Source organism: Vulpes vulpes, chromosome 3, assembly GCF_048418805.1.
Source record: "Vulpes vulpes isolate BD-2025 chromosome 3, VulVul3, whole genome shotgun sequence".
NCBI classification, from domain to species: domain Eukaryota; kingdom Metazoa; phylum Chordata; class Mammalia; order Carnivora; family Canidae; genus Vulpes; species Vulpes vulpes.
The window spans coordinates 92,469,684-92,492,397 of record NC_132782.1 but is presented as its reverse complement, the minus strand read 5'-3'; the positions used below and the strand labels follow the sequence as shown (position 1 = coordinate 92,492,397).

The following is a 22,714-nucleotide window of genomic DNA, read 5'->3' as shown; positions in this document are numbered from 1 at the left end:
CTCAAATTGCTGTGTGAGCTCCAGGGAGACACTGCCCCTCTCTGTCTGTTCAATGGTTGGCCCAGGTGGCCTCGAGTTCGCACTTCGCCTGAGGAGCTGGAGATCCTGGGGGCGGGGGGGACAGTGGGTACCAGGCTTCCCACTCACCCCCACCAGATGTCTCAGCCCTTTGAAGCCTAAAAATTTCTACTTCTGTGGGATCCCTGGGTGGCGCAGCGGTTTGGCGCCTGCCTTTGGCCCAGGGCGCGATCCTGGAGACCCGGGATCGAATCCCACATCGGGCTCCCGGTGCATGGAGCCTGCTTCTCCCTCTGCCTGTGTCTCTGCCTCTCTCTATCTCTCTGTGACTATCATAAATAAATAAAAATTAAAAAAAAAAAATTTCTACTTCTGAAGCTCCATCTTATACTGGCTGGAGACTCTAAAGTTCTAAAAACTGAGGACTGCAGAAGAACAAAACAGGAACCCTGCTCCGAGGGTACTGGAGAACAGCAGGTGAGCAAAGGGATTTTTGAGATGGTGAGCAGAATCCAGGTGGGAAGGCCACAGGCCACCTGGGAGCCCTGGCTCTACCTTGGGAATGGTAAACAAAGGTGAGGTGGCTCAAGTGACCAAACACTCCCAAGAAGAACTTCATGAGGCAAGTCCAAAGGGGCTATGAAGCACCTTAGCTCCTGGCCATCAGCACAGCCAAGGCCCTAACATACAACTAAAGGCTTTTATTGGGAAAGGAAAATGGACTGAAAGGTGGCCCCCAAAATCCTCATTGCCTGAGACAGCTGGGGCCTCCTCCAGAGTCAAGGAAAGAAGGGACCACCAAACTGGGCCCTCAGCAGACTCAGGTGTAGAGGTCAAAGTCAATGCGTTTGGAGTTGTAGAACTGTCCACCGGGAGGGTCCAGCTTCCGGCAATAAACGCCATCTGCGAAGTAGCCTTCGTTCACCCAGGTCTGCAGGAAAGGAAAGCAAAGCTGGGGAAAGACTCATGGGGGAGGAGAAGGTGGGTAGTGGTAGAAGCAGGAAGGGGCTTACCTGCATCTGGGTGCTGGTGAAGGGCCCATACAGCTCAGCATCCCCTGTATTCTCCCACTTATATTCCCACATCACGTCCACCAGGCCATCATCTCCTTTCAATTCTGCTTCTAAAACAACAGGCAAAGCCATCTGGCCCTCAAGTGCCCTGCCTCCTGCCCCAACACCCCTCCTCTGCCTTCTGATCTTACCTCCCCTCTGTGTGGGGGTTGGGGTCTCCAGCTCCCCCTCTGCCACTTCCTCAGCAAACATGTCCAGAGAGGGTGGGGGTGTGGGGTCAGGGGGTCCCTGAGTCCGGGACCCCAACCCCTTCAGCCGCATGGCTAACCGTTCCCTTGTCTCCTGATATACACCGAGGTTGCCCCGGGCCACCATCTGGTCAGCCAACCCAGAGAGCCGATCCAAGCGCTGAGGGGAACTAGGCCGCCCAGCCCCCTTGCTGCCCACTTTGCCACCTCCTCCTCCTCGGGCCCCCAGACGCCTCAGTGCCCCAGCCACTGTCTCTCTGGGTAACATCAGCTCCAGAAGGCCCTCCAGGAGGGCTTGGGCACTCATTGGTGTCTGGCCCAGGCTGTCTTCTTCCTCTGAGTCTGAAGGTGGGTGCTGATCAGGTGGCCGCTCCTTGATCTTCACCTGTGATATGAAAACGGGGGGGGGGGGGGGGGGGGTCAGTTATCTCTTACAAACCGTGAGCAGGGCACAAGCCCAGCACTTGCTGCCTCCAGGTCCCCAGCCAAGTCAACCCCTGGGCCACACCCAGTCAATGTTGTCCAGCCAGCTATCTCGGATCTGAGCATCCCGGTTCAGAAAGTAATTGCCATCAGCATCAAAGTGGCCTTCCTCCATCTCTTCCTGCAGGTTGAAAGGTGTGATCCGCACACCTCCCTCACTGGGGAGTGTGGCTGCTTCCTGACCTGCACCAAAGACACAGGTGGCCCAGGCTGAGCAAGCAAAAACAGACAAGAGCCTTCTCCGCCCCATATCCCGTGAAACCCCATCTGTTCCTCCAGCAGCAACAATTCTTGGGTTTAGCTCACCTTCCACATCCTCTGAGGCCAGGATGTCGTATTTGCTGGACCCCTCATCATCATCATCCTCCTCATCGCTGTCCAAAGAGTGTTTGCCTTTGAAGCGGCTCCCAGGACCCCCTGCCCCAGCCACAGGATCCACCAGCTGTAAGGAGCCAGCAAGTTGAGAGATGCAGATTTGCGGCTATTCCTCAAAGTACTCTAGGAAGGTTTTTCTTCAAAGCTTTCTCAGACTGAAAATTCTCCAAACCCATTTCCCAGAGAACATGGAAAAAGCGAGACCTTTCACCGCTTTATCCCCACCAGCTTTCTTTCTCTTCTAGCCTCCAGTTCCTTCTCCCTGCCCTCACTCCTCCCCAGAATACAGGAGTCTGGCCACCTCACCTTCTTCTTGGGGACACTGATTTCATCTTCATCATCCTCATCTCCTACGCCTTGGAAGGTCACTTTCCTCTTTGGCATGCCTGCACAGAGGGGCCTTCGCCAAGCTGAGCGAGGGAAAGGGTGCAGATTAAGGGAACTGGGCGAGGCTACTCACCGCCGATGGGCCGCCAGCACAACAAATAATCACCTGGTACGCACTAGATCCAGCTTGGGAAGAGAGGGTGCAGAGTCAGGGGCCGAAAGGGAAGTCGGCCGCCAGGAGGCCCCGGGGACTTGGTTTCGTCCAAAAGAGTTGCTGGTGCGGGGCCGGAGAGGCGGACGCGCGGAGGGGCTTCCCACGGGCAACCCCCACCCTTGACGAAAGGAGACAGGCCCCCCCCCACATGCGCCCCCCATTCCTGGCCCCCGCAGTCCTGGGTGCGACGAGGCTCTGAGGGCTGATACCCGCTCCTACACCCCCAGCTCCCTCAGAGCCCGCGGGGCCCGGGCGGACCCAGGACCTGGCGTCCTGGCCGACCCCCTCTTCCCCGCGCCGAACTCCCGGCTCCGAGGGGTGACCCCCAACTGTCCCGGGCTAAGTGTACATATCAGAGGGGCGGCAGAACCGCGAGGATTCCAGGACCCCACCGGCGCGCTCACCTAAAGATCGACCGGAGGCCGGGGGGGAAGGAAAAAGAGAGCTGCTTTCCCCACGGCTACGTCCGGGGCAGCGGCCGCCATCACCCGGAAGGGAACTGCGGAAGGGGCTGGAGAAGGCCGGAAGTGGCTTCACTCGGGGTAGGGGACTAAGTGGAGAAGCGGGCGGAAGTACACAGTGAGCGGGAAACACCTCCCCGCCCAACCCAGAGTGACGTGATCAGTGTGGGGCGACAATGGCGAGAACAGGGGACGTACGAACGCCTAGGCCCCGACCAGACGAGAGAGATGGCCGGATGCGGTTTCTATTCCCTCCGACAGCAGTCAGAGGCTCTGGGGAGAAAGCAGAGCGCACTCTACTTAAAGGGGCGCCCAGGACCATGATGGAGGAGCAAAGTGGGACAATGGCCCGTTTCCCTTTCCGGAGTTGAATCACTTTCCCCAGGGTTGCCCAAGGGCTTTGCGCCCCTCACCAGAATCTTCTTGGAAACCCTTCCTTTCCACTCAGCGTCCAGTCCAGTCCACTCCTACCCCGAGGGGCGGCCCTGCTCTTTTCCCCGAGGCAAGACCCGGTTCTGATGGCCAGCCTGGAGGCCCGGGGTGGTTCCGGGGCACTTGCCGAACACAGGTCTCTTTAGGACCCGGGGAAAGTCATTTACCCGACACCTATCCCCTGAGGAGTTCCTGGTTTGAGAGGTGGGAAGAGCCGTCACGGAAAGGTGACGGTGGTACCTGTGTCCAGTACCCAGGCCCGAAGTTTCTTGTGCCCTGATTTCAGGTAGGCCTGGAAAAGGGCAACAGTGCCTCTCTCCAACTACAAGCGAAAGCAAATAGGGGTCCAGGCCCGCGGCCCCTGCCCAGGGTCTGTAAACTAGCCCAAAGGGGAGAACTGTAGGTGGGAGGTGTCGGCCCCAGTGCTGGGGGGTGGGGGGGAGCAAGACCTGTACTCTTGAGGACACTCTTAAATCCCACTAGGCTAGGACCAGCTCTCTCTCCTGCCCCCAAGGTCTACTCCCAGATTGGACTACCATGAAACTGCACCAGAAGTCCATACTCAATTTCTTCCGTGGATACAGAAAAGCTCCAGACCGCGAGGGCATCTTGCTTAAGAAGGGAGCCTGAAATACCAGCTATCAACACTGCTGGTTCATCCTCCGGGGAAACCTCTTCTACCTGGAGAACCAGGCAGACCACACACCCCTGGGCCTCATTCTCTTGGAAAACTGCCGGGTGGAGCACGCCTTGGGGCCACAGAACCCTATGCCTTTACTATCCTGACCCCTAGGGTTGAGGGAACAGGTGGGCGTGCCTACAAATTGGCAGCAGAAAACCAGGAAGAGCTGGGAGCTTGGCTGTGGGCACTAGCTGGGGTGAGCTGGAGGCAGCTGGTGGCGCTACTACCCCCCCTGGAGGCCCAGTACCGGGAGCTGTGCCAGGCAGCTGGCCAAGAGCCCAGCTCACCCCCAGAGGACTGTGGCTTTCTTGCGACCCTCGGTACCACCTCCAGCTTCCAGGAATTGCATGAGCACTTTGGGAAGGAGATCTGGGTGCTGCAGGTGGTGCGTAGAGGGCCCCAGGCTAACAATGGGGGCAGCAGATCCCAGGCAAAGGAGGAACAGGAGCTCAGCAGCTGATGAGTGACTGAAAGGTGGACCAAAGGCCAAGAGGTACCCACGTGCCAAGACCAGCCCACGGCTTCAGTAGATGCCTGGATCCTGGCCTGCTCCCCTGTTTCCCACCCCCTGCCCAGTCCTTATTCTAACCCCCTCTATCAAATAACAAAGCAGGAGACGGGCCCAGGTACAACAGCAGGTTCTTTTCTGATTCCTCAAAGCGCTGCATAGGATGGGAGCAGAGATAGAAGAGAATGTAAACATTGGGTTCCACCCCCTGGAGCTCAAGGGAAGACCCCTTCCCCAGATAGGGGCTGGAGGGAAACAATGTAAAAGGTGGGGACCCTGGTGAGACAAAGCAGGAGAGGCCTGAGAATACACAGGAAGGCGGTGAAGAAGAAAGAGAGCAAGGAGGATGGTTGGGGGGGGCGGGCATTTCCTGTTCCAAGGCATGTCCCCTTAAATAAATGAGTGCAAGAACATTGTGGAAGGAGAACTAAAGGACAGAAGATAGAGCGAACACCCCCACCCTGGACCCACCAGGTCCTCTGTACATAATTACAACGCAAAGATGTCCGAAAGTAGAGCGAGGAGAGCTTTGGCCCCCAGGCAGGAAGAGGGGGAGATGGGCAGGGCTGCAGGGAAAAAGGAACCCGGCTCCACTCACGGATAAGGGGAGCAATCGGAGTGTAAGAATCTGAAAACTGCTGATTCCCATCGCCAAGTCACCCCTGAGGTGACTAAAGGCCAATCAGGACTGCACCTGGGAAGGACCCCAGAGGGAATTGGGGCAGGAGTGACAGAGACCCCAGCTGGACCTAACTGGAGGTGAGGGGCTCCAGACTTATTCGAGGCTGTCCCAAGGAGAGGCGGCTGCCCGGTGCGCTCTCACTGTCCCAGCTGTGTAGGGACCAGTGGCTGGCAAAGGAGACGGGGAGCCAACTGCTTTCCCCAGAGAGAGTGACCACTGGCCCAGGAGGCTTGGGGCAGCACCCCAGGCCAGGCCTGCTCTGGACTGAGGAAAAAAGAGGGAGGTCATGCAGTCCAGCCCCAAAACAGAGGTCAGAAGTAAGCATCCTGCCGGGCCTCAGATGCCGAGGACCTGTCCCCACCATCCTGGGGGGTGGGGGGCCCATCTGCCTTTCGACGCAGTGAGAGCTTCCTGCCCTGGGCCTTCTTTTCCTGCTTCTGCCGCTCCTTCTCCTGCTTCTGTTGCTCCTTCTCCTGCTCTTTTTCCCACTTCTGCCGCTCCTTCTCTTGCTTTTCCCGTTCTTTCTCCTGTTTCTGCCGCTCCTTCTCACGTTCCTTTTCCTGTTTCTGCCGCTCTTTCTCTTGCCTTCGAGTCTCCTTGCTGGGAGCCAGTGGGGTGCTGTTGCCAGTAGGCGAAGGAAGGGATGGATGTAGTCCCTCAGCAGTGACCACGGGCCCTGGGGTGGGCCCAGCACTAGCCCTGCGGGCAGGAGGAGGTGGTGAGGGGACCCCCCCCGTAGCCCGGGAACCTCGGCTCTTGAGGCCAGGGAGGCTAAGAAGGCTGGACGAGGGGCCCAGAGGTGGCTGCTGCCGCCGACGCTCCTCATGGATGGCCCGGGAGCCATGTAGTCGCCGAGAGGGCCGATACTGCAGCTCCCCCCGGGTTTCCCGCCACTTCTTGAGCTGGGTTGTGTTCTCTCGTTCAATCAGGGCTTCTGTCACTGGGAGGTTGGTGACCTAGACAGAGAAGAAATGGGTAGCAGGATGAAGGGGATGGGATGAAGCAGGTGTGGATGTGCTCAGGCCACAGCCTACCTCATGCACCAGGAAGTCCTCCTGCATGCACTGCTGGGGCAGGTTGCGCAGCTGCTCCATGGTCTCATACATGCCCTGGCAGGAGCGAAGCTTCTCCACCGAGCCCAGCGTGTGCCGCAGTAGCACCAGGGCCACCCGGAAGATGATCTTGACGCCTGCAAGGGCAGAGAAAAGACAGCGTGGGTGACCAGGGATGGGGCTTCAACTTGCCCCAATTCAAAGGGACTCATAGGCCCTATCCCTGTCCTACTGCCATCCTCATAGATGAGGAAACTGAGGCCCCATGAAGGAAACTGAGCTGACATGGGTTTCAAGTTCCTGGGAGGGAGAGTAGGCTCCAGGCTGACGGCAGAGCCAAGGCTAGGCCCCAATCTCTCCAGCCCCCAGACTCCTTACAGGGAAGCCTAGGCTCCAGAGATACCTCTTGGCAGCCACTGAAACCCCAGGCCCCTCATGGCCTGAATGGCTACAGAAGTACCTTCACAGAAGAACATATCCCAGACACGCAGTACTGATGCCCAGGGCAGGGTGCGGGCGAAGATGCACATGAACCATTCTGTCATGTAGAGCACGGGGTCAATGCGCTGTCGCCGCAGGTGCCGATGTGCCAGCGGGGAGGCCCGGCGCAACAGAGCAAAAAAGATTTCTCCATCCAGCTGAATGGCCTCCTGGAAGTGGGATAAGCCTTGAGAAGAGGCCTACTGGAGCCCCCTTGGGGTAGAACTGTCCCAAGTAGGGGATCCTCACCTCAGTGGGAGAGGCCCAGAGCAGAGGGACAAAAGGGCAGCAGGTGGGGCAGGACAGGGACCTCCCTGCAGCCTTGGGCACACCCGGCCTTCAGACACTCACCAGCCCTGCACTGTAGTAACCAGGGAGGTACTTGTCACAGATCTGCACCAGGCACCAAAAAGCTTGCTGGGAAGGGCAAAAACAAGGAGGGAAGGATGGGACCTGAGAAACAGGGAGTAGAGAGCCCCCCATCACTGCTGTACACCAAGGTCCTCCCAGGCCCTCCCCAACAAGGCCCAGGGTGTACTGACCTCAGCAGGCATGTGCATGAGCAGCACTGCGGCCACTGGGGCCTGGGCCTGGCAATAGCCCTCATCAGGCCGGTAGATGGTATAGGCCTTTAGAATCCGATACAGGTCCTGTTGCCTGTGGGTTGGGGGAAGACCATGAGGGCAGTCACAGGAGCTGGAGCCTCTCTGCCCCAAACAAGGCCTATTCCCCCCAACCAGCCCCATTCCAGACCCCTCCTAGATCCAGTTCCAGATTAACCCCAGAGCTTCACCACCACATACCTCCATTGACCTTCCTGGCGCTGCCCATCAAGGTGAAGCCAAAGACTCAGACCATAATGAAAGCATTCCAGGCTCCAGCCTTCCACCCTTGCCTGCACACCCCACGTGCTCCCTACTCATTCTCCCACAGAGGCTGTGCTCTCTCCATCTGCTAATATCCCATAGACCTTCAAGGTCACCTTCTTCAGGAAGCTTTCACCACCCGCAGCATCAGTCCTCCTGGAGCACTGTCTGAATGCTTTTATCACCCCAGAGCAGGGGCTCTCCCAGGGCAGGGCCCACCTCATCTGCCTCACTGGATGGCATCAGGTCCCTGCCACCATGTCCAGTGGGCCCTGGTTCTTGGTGAAGGCTTGGGAAGCCTGCTGTGCCTCAGACCTTTCTCTTGTCTCTGCATTCAAAAGAAGAAAATCTCTGCCCTAGACCTGCTCCTGTTTCTTGAGAATGCCCCATCACTGTGTTTGGGAATTGCATTCACTCAGCTACACATTGGAAAAGAGGGCCCCTCGTCACTCCCCATGGCTATTTACCAAGTCTTCTCAACACTACCTCTTGAATTTCATTCATGCCTGTTCCTTCTGTCTCCACAGGCATTCCATAGCTCAGACCTTCATTTCTTCTCCAGAAAAAATTAAAAAATGACCTCTATTCCAAAATTCAGTCACTGAAGTATGATCTTTATTTGTGCTTTATTTGCATACCTCTCACCTATTTTCCCTCAATATTTTTTTCTCCATCCATGAAATGACAGGTTTGATGCACTAATTATTTTACCTAATACCTATTAAAATAAACACATAACTCCCACAAGCTTCCATGCTACCTTCACCCACCTACTTGCATGTGTCCCTGCTTTCTCCCCTGTTGCTGTGGGTAAACTATTTGTGGTCTTGGCCAAACACAGCCTTTCCATTGTGGAAAGGCTGCACTGCACCCCATCCACTCTCACTAAACGGACCATCCCTCCAGCACACCTCCCATCTCTCCTACATCATCAGTTTTTCTCTTCCTACTAGATCATTCTCATTGGCATACCAACATCTGTTATTTCTTCTTGCTTTAAAAAAAATGTCTCTTGGCCACCCCCCCATTTCGCCTCCAAACCCCATACCACTTCTCTCCTTACCTACTCAGCGAAACATCAGAGTACAAACATCAGAGTACAGACACGCCGTCATCAATCTCTTTCTTCCCATCCTCCAATGAGGCTTTAACCTACTGCCCCATGCAAAACCGCTCTTATCAAGGTCACCAATGGCCTCCACTAGGCTGAGTCCCAAGGTCAGCCTGCAGGCTTGACTCTACTTGACCAATCAGCAGTATTTCATACAGCTGATCCTGAAACCCCTCGTTTGCTTCCAGAAACCATACTGTCCTGGTTTTCCTTCTACCTCTCTGCTGCTAGTCTCTCAATGGCTTGTTCTCATCTTCCCATGCTTAAAATGTTGGGAGCTGCAGGGCTCAATCTTTGAGCTTCCTTTTGTATCTACATTTGCCACCTTGATGATCTCATCCAGTCTCATGGGTGTATTTAATCCCATCTAGAGACTGACAACTCTTCAATTTCCAGCTTACATCCACTTTAAACTTCTCCCCAAATTCCAGACTTGTACATATAGTACATCCAACTTACCAGACATCTCCATCTGGATGTCCAATTAGCATTTCAAACCTCACATTCCAAACTGAGCTCCTGATGTACCCGTCTAACCTCATTTTCCCCATCTCATCAGTATATAACAATTCCATTCTTCATTCCTCAGGCTTAAATCTTCAGGGTCAGCCTTAATTGCATGTTCACTCACTCTTCCTCTCTCTCACACATACTCCACATCAAATTTGTTGACAAATCCTTTTGGGTCTACCAAAATAGATCCAGAACCCAACCACCTCTCCCCATAGTTCCACAGCTACCATTCTGGTCTATCTATCATTGTCTCTCTTCTGGATTATGGAAATGGTCTCCTAATAGGTCTTTCTGCTTCTGTCCTTGTCTCCTTAAGAGTCTATTCCCAGAACAGCAGCCAGAATGATCCTTCTAAAACACAAGTCAGATCAGATCACTTGTAACCCAAACTCCATTCACATTCTCTATTCCCCTTTCTTGCTTTAAACCCGTTTCATACTTACCACCATTTCACATACAACATACTTTGCCTTATTTATTCATCGTCTATCCCCACTAAAATGTAATAAGCCCCATAAGGGCAGGAGTTTTGTCTCTTGTTAACTGCTGTCATCTGTGGCTTGAGTAGTGCCTGGCAGATAGCAGATGTTGAAAAGTACTTGCTGGAAAGATGAACCAACTGATGAAAAAAGTCCACCTAAGAGCTACCTAATACTATCTTGCATATTACTAAGGACTTATCTGTCTGTCTATCTTGGGTAAGCCCAGCATATAGAACAAAAGTATAAAGTGCCTTGGAACAGGTTCTAAGGGCCTTTGGTGATCTGGTCCTAAACTGCTTTTCCAGCTGCAGCTCTACCCAACCACACATCCGGGACACAGCTTAACCCCTAGCCAGGAAAAACCTGTCCCTTGCTTTGCTCCCATCTATTTTTCAAAACCCAGGTCAAATGCAACCTCAACAAGTCACTGTGCCTCCCCATCCCCCCTTCTAGCAGCCCAACCCCAAGTCAGAATCTCCCTCCCAGGATGCTTCCTTCAATATGGCTTGATACTCAATCTATTAAGGACCACTCTCCTAGAAGCCCTGGAAAGCAAGAACTGTATCCACCTGAAGCCTTCTACAAATGTTTGCTCACTGACCCACGTGGTCAGGCCATCTTACCCATGCCCCCCTCGAGCAGCAAACATCTCATGGAAAGGGAACTGGCGGTGCAGGTCCTTCTCAATCACATCCAGCCACTTAGGGTCCCCAGGAGCCCGTTCCAGCTCCTGCAGTGGAACAGCAGGGACTATCTCAGGATCTGGGGGGACTGATGATACCCTTCACACCATGTCACATCCCCATACCCTGGACACACCTCAAACTTGCCAGGGTTCTGCTCCAGGAGTTCCTTGCTATTAGACAGGTACTGCCAGGCCTTGGCTCTGAGGGAGGAGGGGATCCCCTTCCGGCAGCGCAGCTTCACCTAAGAGAGAGTGGCAGGCAGGGCAACAGCTTCAGGGGCTGGCATAGCCTCTAGGCTTTCCCCAGCAGTCCTCAGGCTTCTGGCACACCTCTCCCACATCCCACTGGCTTGACTCCACTGGACCTGGCTTGGCATTCTATCTTTAAAACTAGTCCTCCTCCCAGGCCCAAGTACCACCTGCCCCAATGTCTGTCTAAAGAGCAAATACTAACATGGCTTCCCTGGAGCACATGAGCCCTCTCTGGCCCCCTCCCAATCTGTCCATTGCCCTGCCCACCACTCAAGCCTTCCAAACCTTCTGGAAACGCCGTGACAGCCACTTATCCCAGTTACTGAACATCTCCAGCCATTTGAGCTCCCGCTGCCGAGCCACATCTACAGGAATGGAGCTTTCTCTGCAGGATGAAGGGAGCATGGAAGGGGTCAGTAGCAGTAGCGTAAAACATGGATTGCCGGTGGAACTGAAGCAAGTCACCTCCCCAGTTTCTTGTTTTTTTTTTACCTCCCCAGTTTCAAATGAGATACTAGATAGAAAAGCATTTTGTGAGCTGCCAAATATCAGAACATTTGGCTGCTCAGCTGCCCAAGGGTCTAGCTTACCACACTGAAAGGACTTCTTTTTTTTTTTTTAAGATTTTATTTATTTATTCATGAGAGACACAGGGGGTGGGGGGGGCAGAGACATAGGCAGAGGGAGAAGCAGGCCCCATGCAGGGAGCCCCATGTGGGACTCGATCCCAGGACCCTGGGATCACACCCCGAGCCAAAGGCAGACACTCAACTGCTGAGCCACCCAGGCGTCCTGAAAGGACTTCTCTTTGGAAGGAATCTCTGTATAGAGATCATGTTCTCATATTGGATCTCTATATGTGTTGGGTATGTTCAAATCCTGCACATACAAGTTTGGGGAGAGGGTACAAAATACATAAAAGCCACACTTTGCCTTAGACTGAGGCCCAATTTTAGCTTCACCACTTACTCATTGTGTGACCTTGGGCAAGTCACTGAATTCCTCTGGGCCTCAATTTCCTCATTTGTAAGATGGAGAAGTTATATGAGGTAACAAATAGCAAGTGCTCAGTAAGTAACAGCAATTATTATCCATAAAATAAAAAACCAAAATATTTCTCGCCTCCTTAGAAGCAACTGAGTTTCCACTTATCAGACTCTTGAGATCTCCTGGGCCATCTGCAATTCCCTCTACCTCCTCCTCCCTGAAAATCATCCTAGATTCCCAAGCAAATGAAGTTTTCCTTGCATTCTCTGCCCATTGTTCTGTCACAGCTTCACATTCAAGATGCCCATAAGGCTTGAAATAGTTATTTGTAGGAGCCAGTAAGAGGAGGTGAGTGAACGGAAGAAAGAACTTGAGTTTCCAGAAAGACCTGAGTTCAAAACCCAGTTCCATCCATTAGAAGTTGGGGAATTGGAACACCTGGGTGGCTCAGTGGTTGAGCATCTGCCTTTGGCTCAGGTCGTGATCCCGGGGTCCTAGAATCAGGTCCCACAATAGGCTCCCCGCAAAGCAGGGAGCCTGCTTCTCCCTCTGCCTCTGCCACTCTCTGTCTCTCATGAGCAAATAAATAAAATCTTAAAAGTTGGGGAATCTGGAAATCCCTGGGTGGCTCAGTGGTTTAGCGCCTGCCTTCCGCCGAGGGCGTGATCCTGGAGTCCCGGGATCGAGTCCCGTGTCGGGGTCCCGGCATGGAGCCTGCTTCTCCCTCTGCCTGTGTCTCTGCCTCTCTGTGTGTGTCTTTCAATAATAAATAAAATTAAAAAAAAAAACAAAGTTGGGGAATCTTGGCAAGTGATAACCTGAGTCTCTTCCTCTTGTATAAAAAAGGGATGTCACCACCTACATCACAATGTTATGAGAGGACTACTGAGAAACTGTATATAAAGGACTGGTGAATGGAAGGGCTCATTAAATTTTAGTTTCGTCTCAGAAGCCCCTTAAACATCTCTCAATTTCTATCATAACTTCTAAACTCTAAGGATCAGGAAGAGTAAGATAGTATCTTTCCTGCCCTCAAGAAGGTCACAAGCTTGCAGGGGAGATAACTGCAATGTGTTGTGGGAAATGCAATGACAAAAATGCACAGAAGAGGCACTGACGGGAGTAGGGGCAGTGGATACATCGGGAAAGGCTTCCCAGAGGAGACATCTGCATAAACCATGAAGGACTGAGTAGAACATACCAAGACAAGGAGGAGGAGAAAGGCATTCCTGGCAGGTGGGAAAGCCTGAGTATGAAGGGGGAAAGACTACAACCAGTTCAACAGGACCACAGGGGATGCCTGGGTGGCTCAGCAGTTGAGCACCTGCCTTTGGCCCAGGACATGATCCTGGAGCCCTGGGATCGAGTCCCACATTGGGCTCCCTACATGGGGTCTGCTTCTCTCTGTGTCTCTCATGAATAAATAAATAAAATCTTAAAAAAAAAAAAAAAAAAGAAAAGAAAAAACAACAACAACAACAGGACCACAGTACTAAGTGCATGGCAAGGACTGGCAAGAGAGAAGACCAGAAAGCCTGACAAAGCCAGGTAATAAGGAACCTGTCTGCAGAATAAAGCACTTGAAGGGCGCCTGGGTGGTTCAGTGGTTGAGCGTCTGCCTTTGGCTCAGGTCGTATCGGGGGTCCTGGGATCTAGTTCCGCAACAGGCTCCCCTTGGGCAACTTGCTTCTCCCTCTGCCTATGTCTCTGCCTCTCTGTCTCTCATGAGCAAATAAATAAAATCTTAAAAAAAAAAAAAAAAAAAGTTCTTGGGATTTTATTCTGTGACCAATGGGGAGCCATTACAAGCTTTTAAGGTAACACGTGCCCCACTCAGCCTTGCCTCAGAAGTATATTCCTCCAGCACAGAAGATAGATTTTAGAGGGACAAAATTACAAAGCACAAAAATAGCAACCAGCACAGTGCCTGGCACACACGAGGGACTCACTAAGATCCAATTCAATCCAAGTTCCTTAGGGCAGCATGGTTTTGAGGATAAAGTCAGTCAGTCACACAGATCCAGATGTGAGTGGGGCAATTCACTCAACTGCTTTAATCCTGTTTCTTCACCTATAAATTGTGTACAACAGTGCATCCCCTGTGCATGGGAAAACACCAAAGGTCAAACTTCAGTTGCCTTCCTAGGACCATGAATTTTGGTGTTCAATCAAAGGTTTTCTGTTTCTTGGATTATAAAAAAGATGCTTTGAATATCCTCCCAATTGTTTTCCTCCAACCCCAGACAGGTACCTTCCACCCCAATGCGCACATACACAACTAAATCCTATTCATTCTTCAGCATTTGGACCTTCAGCAGACTCCTGAGTGGGCAAAAGATCCCTTTCCTAGGTGCTCACAAAATCCTGTGATGATCTCTAGGCTAAACCTAACATATATTGAAGCCAACTGTTTTAAGTATCTGTTTCTCCTCTAGATGTTAAGCACCTTGAAACAACTATTTTATCCCTAGTACCCAGCACGGGTCTGGCACCCGGGTGCTCAGGTGATGCTGTAGGTTGAACTGACCAGCAGGTTAAAAGAGTACAGAAACAATGGACAGGATCCGGAGAGAGGGAAGGAACAAGTCAGAGGCAATCACACTCCCACATCAGGAGTGACTCAGGCCCCTGGAGGGAACTAGGAAAGAGTAAGCCAGGCTAGGGAGATGAGGAAATGGGGAAGAGGCCTCCCCTAACCCTTTTCCTTTAGTAAAAATACAAGACTGCCCTTCTCTGTTTTGCAGAGGAGTCTTGCCTTCAGGGTCTCCCCTCCACCAACCAGACTTCCCCATCTCACCAACCCATCAGAGCTAGGACTATGAGGGAGGGGAGATGCCTGCATCCCTCCCAGACTCCTCCCTCAGGGACTACCAGAACCCCTGCCCAACCAACCCTCCAAAATATCTGGCCCATAGCTGGAGTTTCACATCAAGGACCTGGGACAATCTTAGGTATCATGTCATTCAACCTTTCACTTTATAGAGAAGGAAACTGAGGCACGGAAATAGGGAAGACAGTAGGTCAAAGGCACACAACACACTAAAAGCAAAGCTCAAACTCAGAACTCCTGACACCTGGCCTGAAACTCTAACATCCAAGTGCCACCAAAACCTCACGATGCTCTAGGCATGAAAGGGATCACCAAGTACCTCACTCCTGCTGGAGACACTCTCCTGGAGCCTCAGAGCAATCTGGGCTGCCAGAGTCTGGGCAAGGTGTATCATTTCCTCCTCCCCAACCTCTGCTTCCCTGAAGCAGTCCCCACTGGGTGCCCACTGGGTACTCACAGACTGCCGGAATACTGGCTGCCCCCAAGGAAGCCATACTTGTCCGTCTTGCGCAGGGCCAGCCCATTTATCTCCGAGTCTGAGCCCATGGAGCTCACATCATCTGCCAAGGACTCCAAGGTCCCAGACATGAGGCTTACGGAGTCCAAGTAGCTCAGAGTGTCCGGAGCCTGCCCTCGAGGCCCAGAGATGCCAGGTCCCAGGCTGGACGTGGAGCCTAGGTCCTGAGAGTTTTCAGCGGGCTCCGGAGCTGGGGTGACTGTCACAACAGCTACCATAGCCTCACATGTCCCTGAAGGGCCTGGACCAGGCCCTGAAGGGTCCTCTGGAGCCTGTGTAGTTGATGCTGATGTTGCTGGGGCAGCTCCATGTCCACTTGTCACCTGTCCCGCGGTCACTGCTGCAACCCGCGCAGTCACTCCTGAGGCAACTGTGGTTCCCGGCTTGGGGGCAAGCGGGGGTTTGGCAGTCAGAGCCCCAGGAGCCGTTCTGGAAGGGGTCCTGGTGGGAGTACCTGGCCCATGGGCGGGTGAGGTTCTAGCCTCCTCTGTCTTCGGAGAATCTGCCCCCGGGCCCGAAGCCACGGACATCTCGGCTCCTGCCACTGCCGCGGACACCAGGGGTTCTGAGCCAGCGCAGACCTGCGTCCTCGCGGCTTCGGGTGAGGCCTCCAGAGTCAGCACCACCACTGTGCTGCTCGTGACGGTCGGGGCCGGGGCCGGGGCCGAGGTCTGGGTGGGCCCCGGTATCCAGGCGGGCCGCGCCTCCCCGGGGGCCACCAGGGTGACTGGGGCCGAAGTGGCCGTGGTCACTGGCGGGCCCGGAGCCACCACCACGACGGGTCCGGCCCGGGAGCCGCGGGGTGGCGGCGAGGGGGCCGCAGGGGCGCCATGACGGCGCGGCGGGGCCACCAGGGGCGCCGGGCCGGTCTCCATGGCCGCGGGCCTCCCCTCACATCCCCCCGCCGGGGCGGCCGCAGAAGGCGCCGCCCCTCAGGCCGCTCCGCGCCGCCCGCCAAGGAAGGGGAGCAGGCTAAGGGCGCGGCCGGCGCACGTCCGGGACGGGGGCGGCGCGCGGGCCGCCGCCGCCGGGCGCGCGGAGGCGTGGCAGGGGTCCCGCGGCGCCAGGCGCGGGGGTCCCGCTCGCGCCCTCTTACCCTAGCGCTCTCTCGCCGCCGCCCCCTCCCTCCTGCTTCAGGCTAGCGGCCGACCTCGCGCCTGCGCACATGCCCAGTGCCGGCTAAGCGGCCAGCGTTTCAGCGTTTCACGCCTGCGCGCGGGCAGCTCCATCGCGCTCCTTTTTTTTCCTCCCGCCTCGTCAGAGTGTTTGGACGAATAATAGGACAGAGGGAACTGGGTCTCTGCCAATCGTTGGAAGGGTGGGTGGGGTTGGGGGGTGGGAAGGGGCTGGGTAATTTGGAAAGAGGAAATGGAAAAGGCGGAGGGCTCTAAGACCAATGAGAGGGTGAGCGAAGGCAAGAGGAGGTGGGACGAAGTAGAGAACTAATAGAAAAGCGGGAAGCTGAACCTCCCAGCCACTAAAAATGGCTGGAGAGTGAATGACCACGGAAGGAGGCGGGTGCTGCGCAAGAAGAGGCGAGCCTGGCCAAAGGGAACAGTGAAAAGGGAACCAATGAACAGGGGGAGTGGGCGGAGGTCAAGTTGACAGACAGGGGTGTCTCTTAGGGCGGTGACAGACAGCATCCGCAGTCAATAGGAAGAGCTGAGGGATTCTTAAGGTCTCCCAAGAAAGTCAAGAAGGAATGACAGCTGGGGGGGGGGGGGGTGCGAGGGGGGCCAAATTTGCAATTAATTTGCATCGTCAGCCAATGAGAGTATTCCCTCACTTTAGCAACAGGAAAGGAAGATAGACGGATGTCTCGGCCAGTGGCAGCATCCAAAAGGGTAGGGGCGCTGCCAGCAGGCGGTGCCAGCTCAGGGATATCGGTGACAACCGGAGACAAGCGCAGGAGGGGGCGACAGTTGGGGACAGCGCCGAGAGGGGGCGGAGGCCAGAGACATTAGTGCAGCCCTTAGCCAATAAGAGCGCCGCGCTGTTCTGCTTGAGTCCTTTCTGGGCTGCCATTCTCTCTCTCCCTGTCCTCCCTCTCTCTCTTTTTAAGTAGGCTCCACAGCCACGGTGGGGCTTGAACTCACGACCCTGAAATGGAGAGCCGCATGCCCTCCCGACTAAGCCAGCCAAGCGCCCCCTGGGTTCCCATTCTCCATCCAGAGCCGCCTCACTCTGGTGGTCTGTGAGACCCCACCACAAATCCAGTGCCCTCTGATCAAGTACTCTCAGCCTCCAGTCTGTCTTTAATTTTCATCTAGGCCAGCAACCTACTTCAACACTCAAAGGCTAGGCGACTATAACCAGAGCTCCCAATCCTCTAAGCAACCCATCTCCCTGGATCCTCCATTTCCTATGGGAATCCCAAGCCCTAAGTCCCTCTTCTCAGCCCCCCATCTATCTCAGCTCCTCCCCAGAATCTAGGCTCTAATTCCTTGGACTTCATCCTCCGAGTGTGCCCCCCATTCTAAAAAAAATTTTTTTAAAGATTTTATTTATTTACTTGAGAAAGAGGCACAAGCAAGAGAAGTGGCAGAGGGAGAGGGAGAAGCAGGCTCCCCGCAGAGCAGAGAGCCTGTGGTGGGGCTCAATCCCAGAACCTTGGGATCATGACCTGAGCCAAAGGCAAAGCTTAACTGAGGCAGCCACCCAGACACTACCCCTCCCCTCAGTTCTGGTGGGTATCCTAGATTCCAAACCATGAATTCCCAGTAACATGAATTCCCATATCTTTGTTCTTACTGTTTTGGGGATGAAGGACCTATTCCATCAACTCCTCTCCCATCACTGCCACACCTCTCTGTACTCATTTGTTTTTAAAGATTTTATTTATTTATTCATGAGAGAATAAATAGCTCCCTGCATGGAGCCTGCTTCTCCCTCTGCCTGTGTCTCTGCCTCTTTCTCTCTCTCTCTCTCTGTGCCTCTCATGAATAAATAAATAAAATCTTAAAACAAAACAAAATAAAACAAAACAACCGCTGAGCCACCCAGGGATCCCTGTAGTCCTCATTTTCTGCTAAGAAACCAGACCTCCGTGCGATGCCTGGGTGGCTCAGCGGTTGAGAGTCTGCTTTCCGCTCAGGGTGTGATCCCAGGATCCAGAATCGAGTCCCATACTGGGCCCCCTGCCGGGAAGCCTGCTTCTCCCTCTGCATATGTCTCTGCCTTTTTGTGTCTGTGTGTCTCTCATGAATAAATAAACAAATTTAAAAAAAAGAAAAGAAACCAGACCCCAGTCTCATGAGCCCCCAGGATACCATAGATCACAAACACAAAGCTCTGACTTTAGGAGTCCCTCCTCTCTCGGACCCCCATCCCTTTGAGCCTCAGAGTTAGAGGGCCCCAATTTTCCATACAGAGTCCACCATCCTAGAATTTCAGTCAGGCCAAACTCCCAATGTCCCGGATCCTCCTTGGTTTCTGAGTTCTTTTAGGCTATTTGCTCCCAGCTCAGACCCAGATCCTGTGTATTTCCATTCAGTGTCTGAGTTAGACATACAGCTCCTGATCTCCTTCTTATTTCCACACTTTCCTTTTGACCCAAACTACCTGAGTACTTTCCCCCTTCCCCTCTTTGGGGTTTTCCTCCCCTCCCAGAACCAAGGAATAAGTGGGCTCCTCCCTGGGCCTAGACCCCCCTGGTAACCATATAAGGTGAGGCAGCTGTCATTGGAAGCAGGGAGAGGCTAGTGTAGGAGGCCAAGGGCAGCTGCTAAGTTTAGGGTGGCTCCTTCTCTCTTAGAGACAACAGGTGGCTGGGCCTCAGAGCCCAGAAAAGAAAATGTCTTAGAGGCATTGGCATGAGGCTGGAGGAGGGAAAAAGGAGGAGGTACTTTCCTCAGGACATCAGGTCCTAGAGGGAGCAAGAGAAGGAGGAGATGGGTGTCCTTGCTAATCTTGGCCTCCCAGGGCTTCCTCAGCCACTATTTCCCCAGGAGAGGTTACCTCAAAGTCACACAAGCAGCCGAGCTGGTTCTTGCCTAGAATGGGGAAAGGAGCACTAGCCATTCCAGCCACCCAGAAGGAAGTGACCAACTAGCATCTCTCTTGGTGTCTCTGACTCCCCTCCTCTGAATTCTAACTTTCACAATAGGATCCAATGAAATGATTATAGACTCACATTAGATTATGTTCTTCAGTTTCAAACTTTTCCAAGGCTCCCAAGTTCTTAGCCCTCACCTCAGCCTGGCATGGAAGACCCTTCAATCTCTGGTCTCTAGCCTATACCCTCTGCTCTAGCCTTGTCACCATTCTAGCAACTTGACCTTTCACTTCTCCAGGTCTTTGCCTATTTGTGCTCTCTGTTTAGCATGCCTGCCCTTCTACTTTCACCTAACTTCTCCTGGTCTTCATAAAATCCTTTCCATATCCTCAGACAGGGCTGCTATGCCCTCTACTTCTGTGCTCCAGATCAGCTGTTCTTTTTTTTTTTTTTTTCTTTCAGATCAGCTGTTATGGCATTTTCTTAGTTTATCCAGTCTCCTCCACAGGTAGACTGTAAGTCCACCAAGGCAGGGCACAAATATGAATTGTAATGATTATATTTCACTAAACTGTTTCCACATAGTGTTCATATCCACAAGTTCTGTGGGATGGGGAAAACAAGGCCCATGTTTGGTGCAGAAATTATTTAAAAATAAAAAATCTTTTTAAAAATACAAATAAGGGCAGCCCTGGTGGCGCAGCGGTTTAGCGCCGCCTGCAGCCCAGGGCGTGATCCTGGAGACCCAGGATCGAGTCCCACGTCAGGCTCTCTGTGTGGTGCCTGCTTCTCCCTCTGCCTGTGTCTCTGCCTCACTCTCTCTCTCTGTCTCTATGAATAAATAAAATAAAATCTTAAAAGAAATACAAATAAATAGAAACATAAAAATGTTAATTTCAAAATGAGGAATGTTTTTTAAAGAAATAAATAATAAATAAATCTGGAGCCACCCCACTCAGGTTTATCTTTCTCCCAGTACTATGCATTAGTTTGGGTCCTCTCTGAACTCTGGCATATTAGAGCCCCCTTTTGGGAAAGTGAGCATCCTTTCCTGCCTGGGTCCTAGTGAGACACACATCCCAAGACCTAGTCACTCCTCCCTCCCTGAGCTCCAGCTGCTGCCAGCCCTCCAAGAAAGGAGAGGCCCTGAGCCGGGCTATTTTGGTATCTGGGGTGGGCACCCACAGGGCTAAGGTTACCCTGGTATGTTGAGGGCTCCCTGGGGCAGAACTATATAACCCCAGAGGGACTGTCACAGGCTGACTCTGCTCCTTCCCAGCCAGAGCCACTGCCTTGCCCCCAGGAGACTGAAGCCATGGTGAGTGAGAATCCCCCAGCTCCTACCCAGATCCCTCAGACCTCAAGGCAGCCCCACTTTTTATAAGTAGCTGATTCCCAGTCCAGTAAGAGGAAACAGATGAATCCTCCCTTTCTTGGCATTGCTAATGGGGAGCGTACAGAAAGATGGCCTAAGTGATCCAACCAAGGATAATCTGCCAAGACTCTCCATTCACAGGAGACCCACCTCTCTCAAAGCATGCTGCATACTTTCCTGTACTCCTTTCTAAAACCCTCTGGGCAGAGTCAGGCAAGGATTCCAACTCTCATTCTATACATGAGAGGTTCAGACAGGGTGAATGAGCAAATCAGGGTCACACAGCAGGTTTGGGACTCAGAGGAGACAAGCTCTGGTCACTGAAAAGGAGATTTGTTGAGGAGTCCCACATGCTGGGTAGGATGGAGGATAGGAATTTGGGGATGCAACCAAAACAAGTCCCCTCAGCAAAGAGGTCATAAGGAGAGGAAAACCTCGAACCAAAAGAGCTGCTTTTAAAAAAATGACTCAAAGAACCCTGAATCTAATCCATTGCCTCCAGAGAGATGTAGGGATTCACCCGTGGACCACTTTGCCCATCCCTCACCCCCACCAGGCACCCAAGAAGGCCAAGAGAAGGGCAGTGGCAGAGGGCGGAAGCTCCAACGTCTTCTCCATGTTCGACCAGACTCAGATCCAGGAGTTCAAGGAGGTGAGTAAGGGGAGAAGGGAGACTGGAAACTGACCAAAGGCACCCCTTGCCACCTCTCCCTGGAATGTGCACCTGTTTAGGGGGAGGGGAAGGGTTTAGAATTCCTTGCTTCCCACCCTGCTTGGCATGTAGGAGAACAGCTGGCAAGGGGCCAGAATCTGATCTGCCTGGGCTAGGGATGCTGAAGCCTGGCCACAGGGGAACTAATCCCTCCCTACCCCTGCCTTCCACAGGCCTTCACGGTAATTGACCAGAACCGTGATGGCATTATCGACAAGGAAGATCTGCGGGACACCTTCGCAGCCATGGGTGAGCCCCTTCTCCTACCCATAAAGACTCAAGGCTGGAGAGTACTGGGAATTCAGGAGCCTTGGGTTTCAGCCCTGCCAGTTCCACCCCAGGACCTCAGTCCACCCAGAAGAAAAAATGGGTGGGATGATCTGAATTTATGGGAAGGATCAACCAACCCTTGTCGGAAAGATCTCACTCCAGCTTCCCCCACCTTACTCCAGGGCGCCTCAATGTGAAGAATGAGGAGCTAGATGCCATGATGAAGGAAGCCAGTGGTCCCATCAACTTCACTGTCTTCCTGACCATGTTTGGGGAGAAGCTTAAAGGTGAATGAAATGTCCTGGGTCTAAGCCCCCAGATGCCCCTACCCACAACTTTCAGGGACAGAACCTTCAGAAACCCTTCTGCTTCACGTGCCTTCTGACCTTCCAGGAGCGGACCCTGAGGATGTGATCACTGGAGCCTTCAAGGTCCTGGACCCTGAGGGGAAGGGTACCATCAAGAAGCAGTTGTAAGTGACCCTTTCCAGCTCAAACACAGAAAGCCTCCTTAAATTCTTACCAAAGCTTAGGTATAAAAGAGAGGATAAGGGAAAAATTAGGACTGTGGAAATGGGCAATAGGATTACACTATCACAGCACATATGAGAGGGGAAGAGCCAAACCGAGAAGGCCAGACTGGGAGACCAGTGAGGGATCTGGAATGACTTCGGTTTTCAAGTTGATACCAGGAATGGCAACCAGGATGAGGTGGGAGGGACTGGAAAGGAACCACGAAGCCCAATCTCAACTCCCCATATGTCACCTCTCCGCAGCCTGGAGGAGCTGCTTACGACGCAGTGTGACCGCTTCTCCCCGGAGGAGGTGAGCAGGGGAGGGGCCGGGAGAAGCAGAGGGAGGGGGGAGGGGAGCATACGGAGTCGGTAGGAGACGCCGCCCCTGAATCTTTCCGCAGATCAAGAACATGTGGGCAGCCTTCCCCCCCGACGTGGGAGGCAACGTGGACTACAAGAACATTTGCTACGTCATCACGCATGGCGACGCCAAGGACCAGGAGTAGGGGACCCTCTTAGGCTTCTGCGGGCCAACGCCTTCCTGCCAGTCCGACCCCCACCCCGACTCCTAATAAAACTAAACTGGTCTTTGTTTATTAGCGGCGGCGCTTTCAGTGCGTTTGTGGGAGAG

At 53.4% G+C, this 22,714-nt stretch overlaps 3 protein-coding genes and 1 long non-coding RNA gene across 9 annotated transcripts; 2 read left to right on the top strand and 2 right to left on the bottom strand.

The window, feature by feature from the left end:
- Positions 1-704: 704 nt before the first annotated feature.
- On the bottom strand, positions 705-3,206 carry CD2BP2 (CD2 cytoplasmic tail binding protein 2). Of its 4 annotated transcripts, XM_026011161.2 has the most exons (8): positions 3,083-3,183; positions 2,631-2,650; positions 2,444-2,547; positions 2,069-2,204; positions 1,788-1,945; positions 1,223-1,664; positions 1,032-1,141; positions 705-949 (listed from the first exon to the last, which is right to left on the bottom strand). In XM_026011161.2, the coding sequence occupies exons 3-8, from the start codon at positions 2,519-2,521 to the stop codon at positions 839-841; spliced, it is 1,035 nt and encodes a 344-aa protein (XP_025866946.1). In that variant the 5' UTR covers positions 2,522-2,547; positions 2,631-2,650; positions 3,083-3,183; the 3' UTR covers positions 705-838. The 4 variants fall into 4 exon arrangements, with proteins under 4 accessions (XP_025866946.1, XP_025866944.1, XP_025866947.1 ...); XM_026011159.2 differs by lacking the exon at positions 2,631-2,650 and having other exon boundaries at positions 3,083-3,206; XM_026011162.2 differs by lacking the exon at positions 2,631-2,650 and having other exon boundaries at positions 1,032-1,135; positions 3,083-3,205.
- Positions 3,207-3,754: 548 nt separating this feature from the next.
- On the top strand, positions 3,755-5,172 carry LOC140598295 (uncharacterized). Its single transcript, XR_012000587.1, has 2 exons — positions 3,755-3,857; positions 4,086-5,172. It is a non-coding gene; the product is annotated as an uncharacterized lncRNA (long non-coding RNA).
- Positions 4,876-16,324, bottom strand: TBC1D10B (TBC1 domain family member 10B). Of its 2 annotated transcripts, XM_026011158.2 has the most exons (9): positions 15,159-16,324; positions 11,170-11,269; positions 10,767-10,874; positions 10,571-10,677; positions 7,518-7,632; positions 7,327-7,392; positions 6,956-7,145; positions 6,478-6,632; positions 4,876-6,399 (listed from the first exon to the last, which is right to left on the bottom strand). In XM_026011158.2, exons 1-9 carry the CDS (start codon positions 16,091-16,093, stop codon positions 5,755-5,757), a joined length of 2,421 nt encoding a protein of 806 aa, XP_025866943.1. In that variant the 5' UTR covers positions 16,094-16,324; the 3' UTR covers positions 4,876-5,754. The 2 variants fall into 2 exon arrangements, with proteins under 2 accessions (XP_025866943.1, XP_072609592.1); XM_072753491.1 differs by lacking the exons at positions 10,571-10,677; positions 10,767-10,874; positions 11,170-11,269.
- A 4,057-nt stretch (positions 16,325-20,381) lies between these two features.
- On the top strand, positions 20,382-22,682 carry MYL11 (myosin light chain 11). Of its 2 annotated transcripts, none has more exons than XM_072753490.1 (7): positions 20,382-20,530; positions 21,144-21,239; positions 21,473-21,548; positions 21,752-21,856; positions 21,963-22,041; positions 22,345-22,393; positions 22,485-22,682. In XM_072753490.1, the coding sequence occupies exons 1-7, from the start codon at positions 20,528-20,530 to the stop codon at positions 22,587-22,589; spliced, it is 513 nt and encodes a 170-aa protein (XP_072609591.1). In that variant the 5' UTR covers positions 20,382-20,527; the 3' UTR covers positions 22,590-22,682. The 2 variants fall into 2 exon arrangements, with proteins under 2 accessions (XP_072609591.1, XP_025867180.2); XM_026011395.2 differs by having other exon boundaries at positions 20,472-20,530; positions 21,090-21,239.
- The last annotated feature ends 32 nt before the right edge of the window (positions 22,683-22,714 follow it).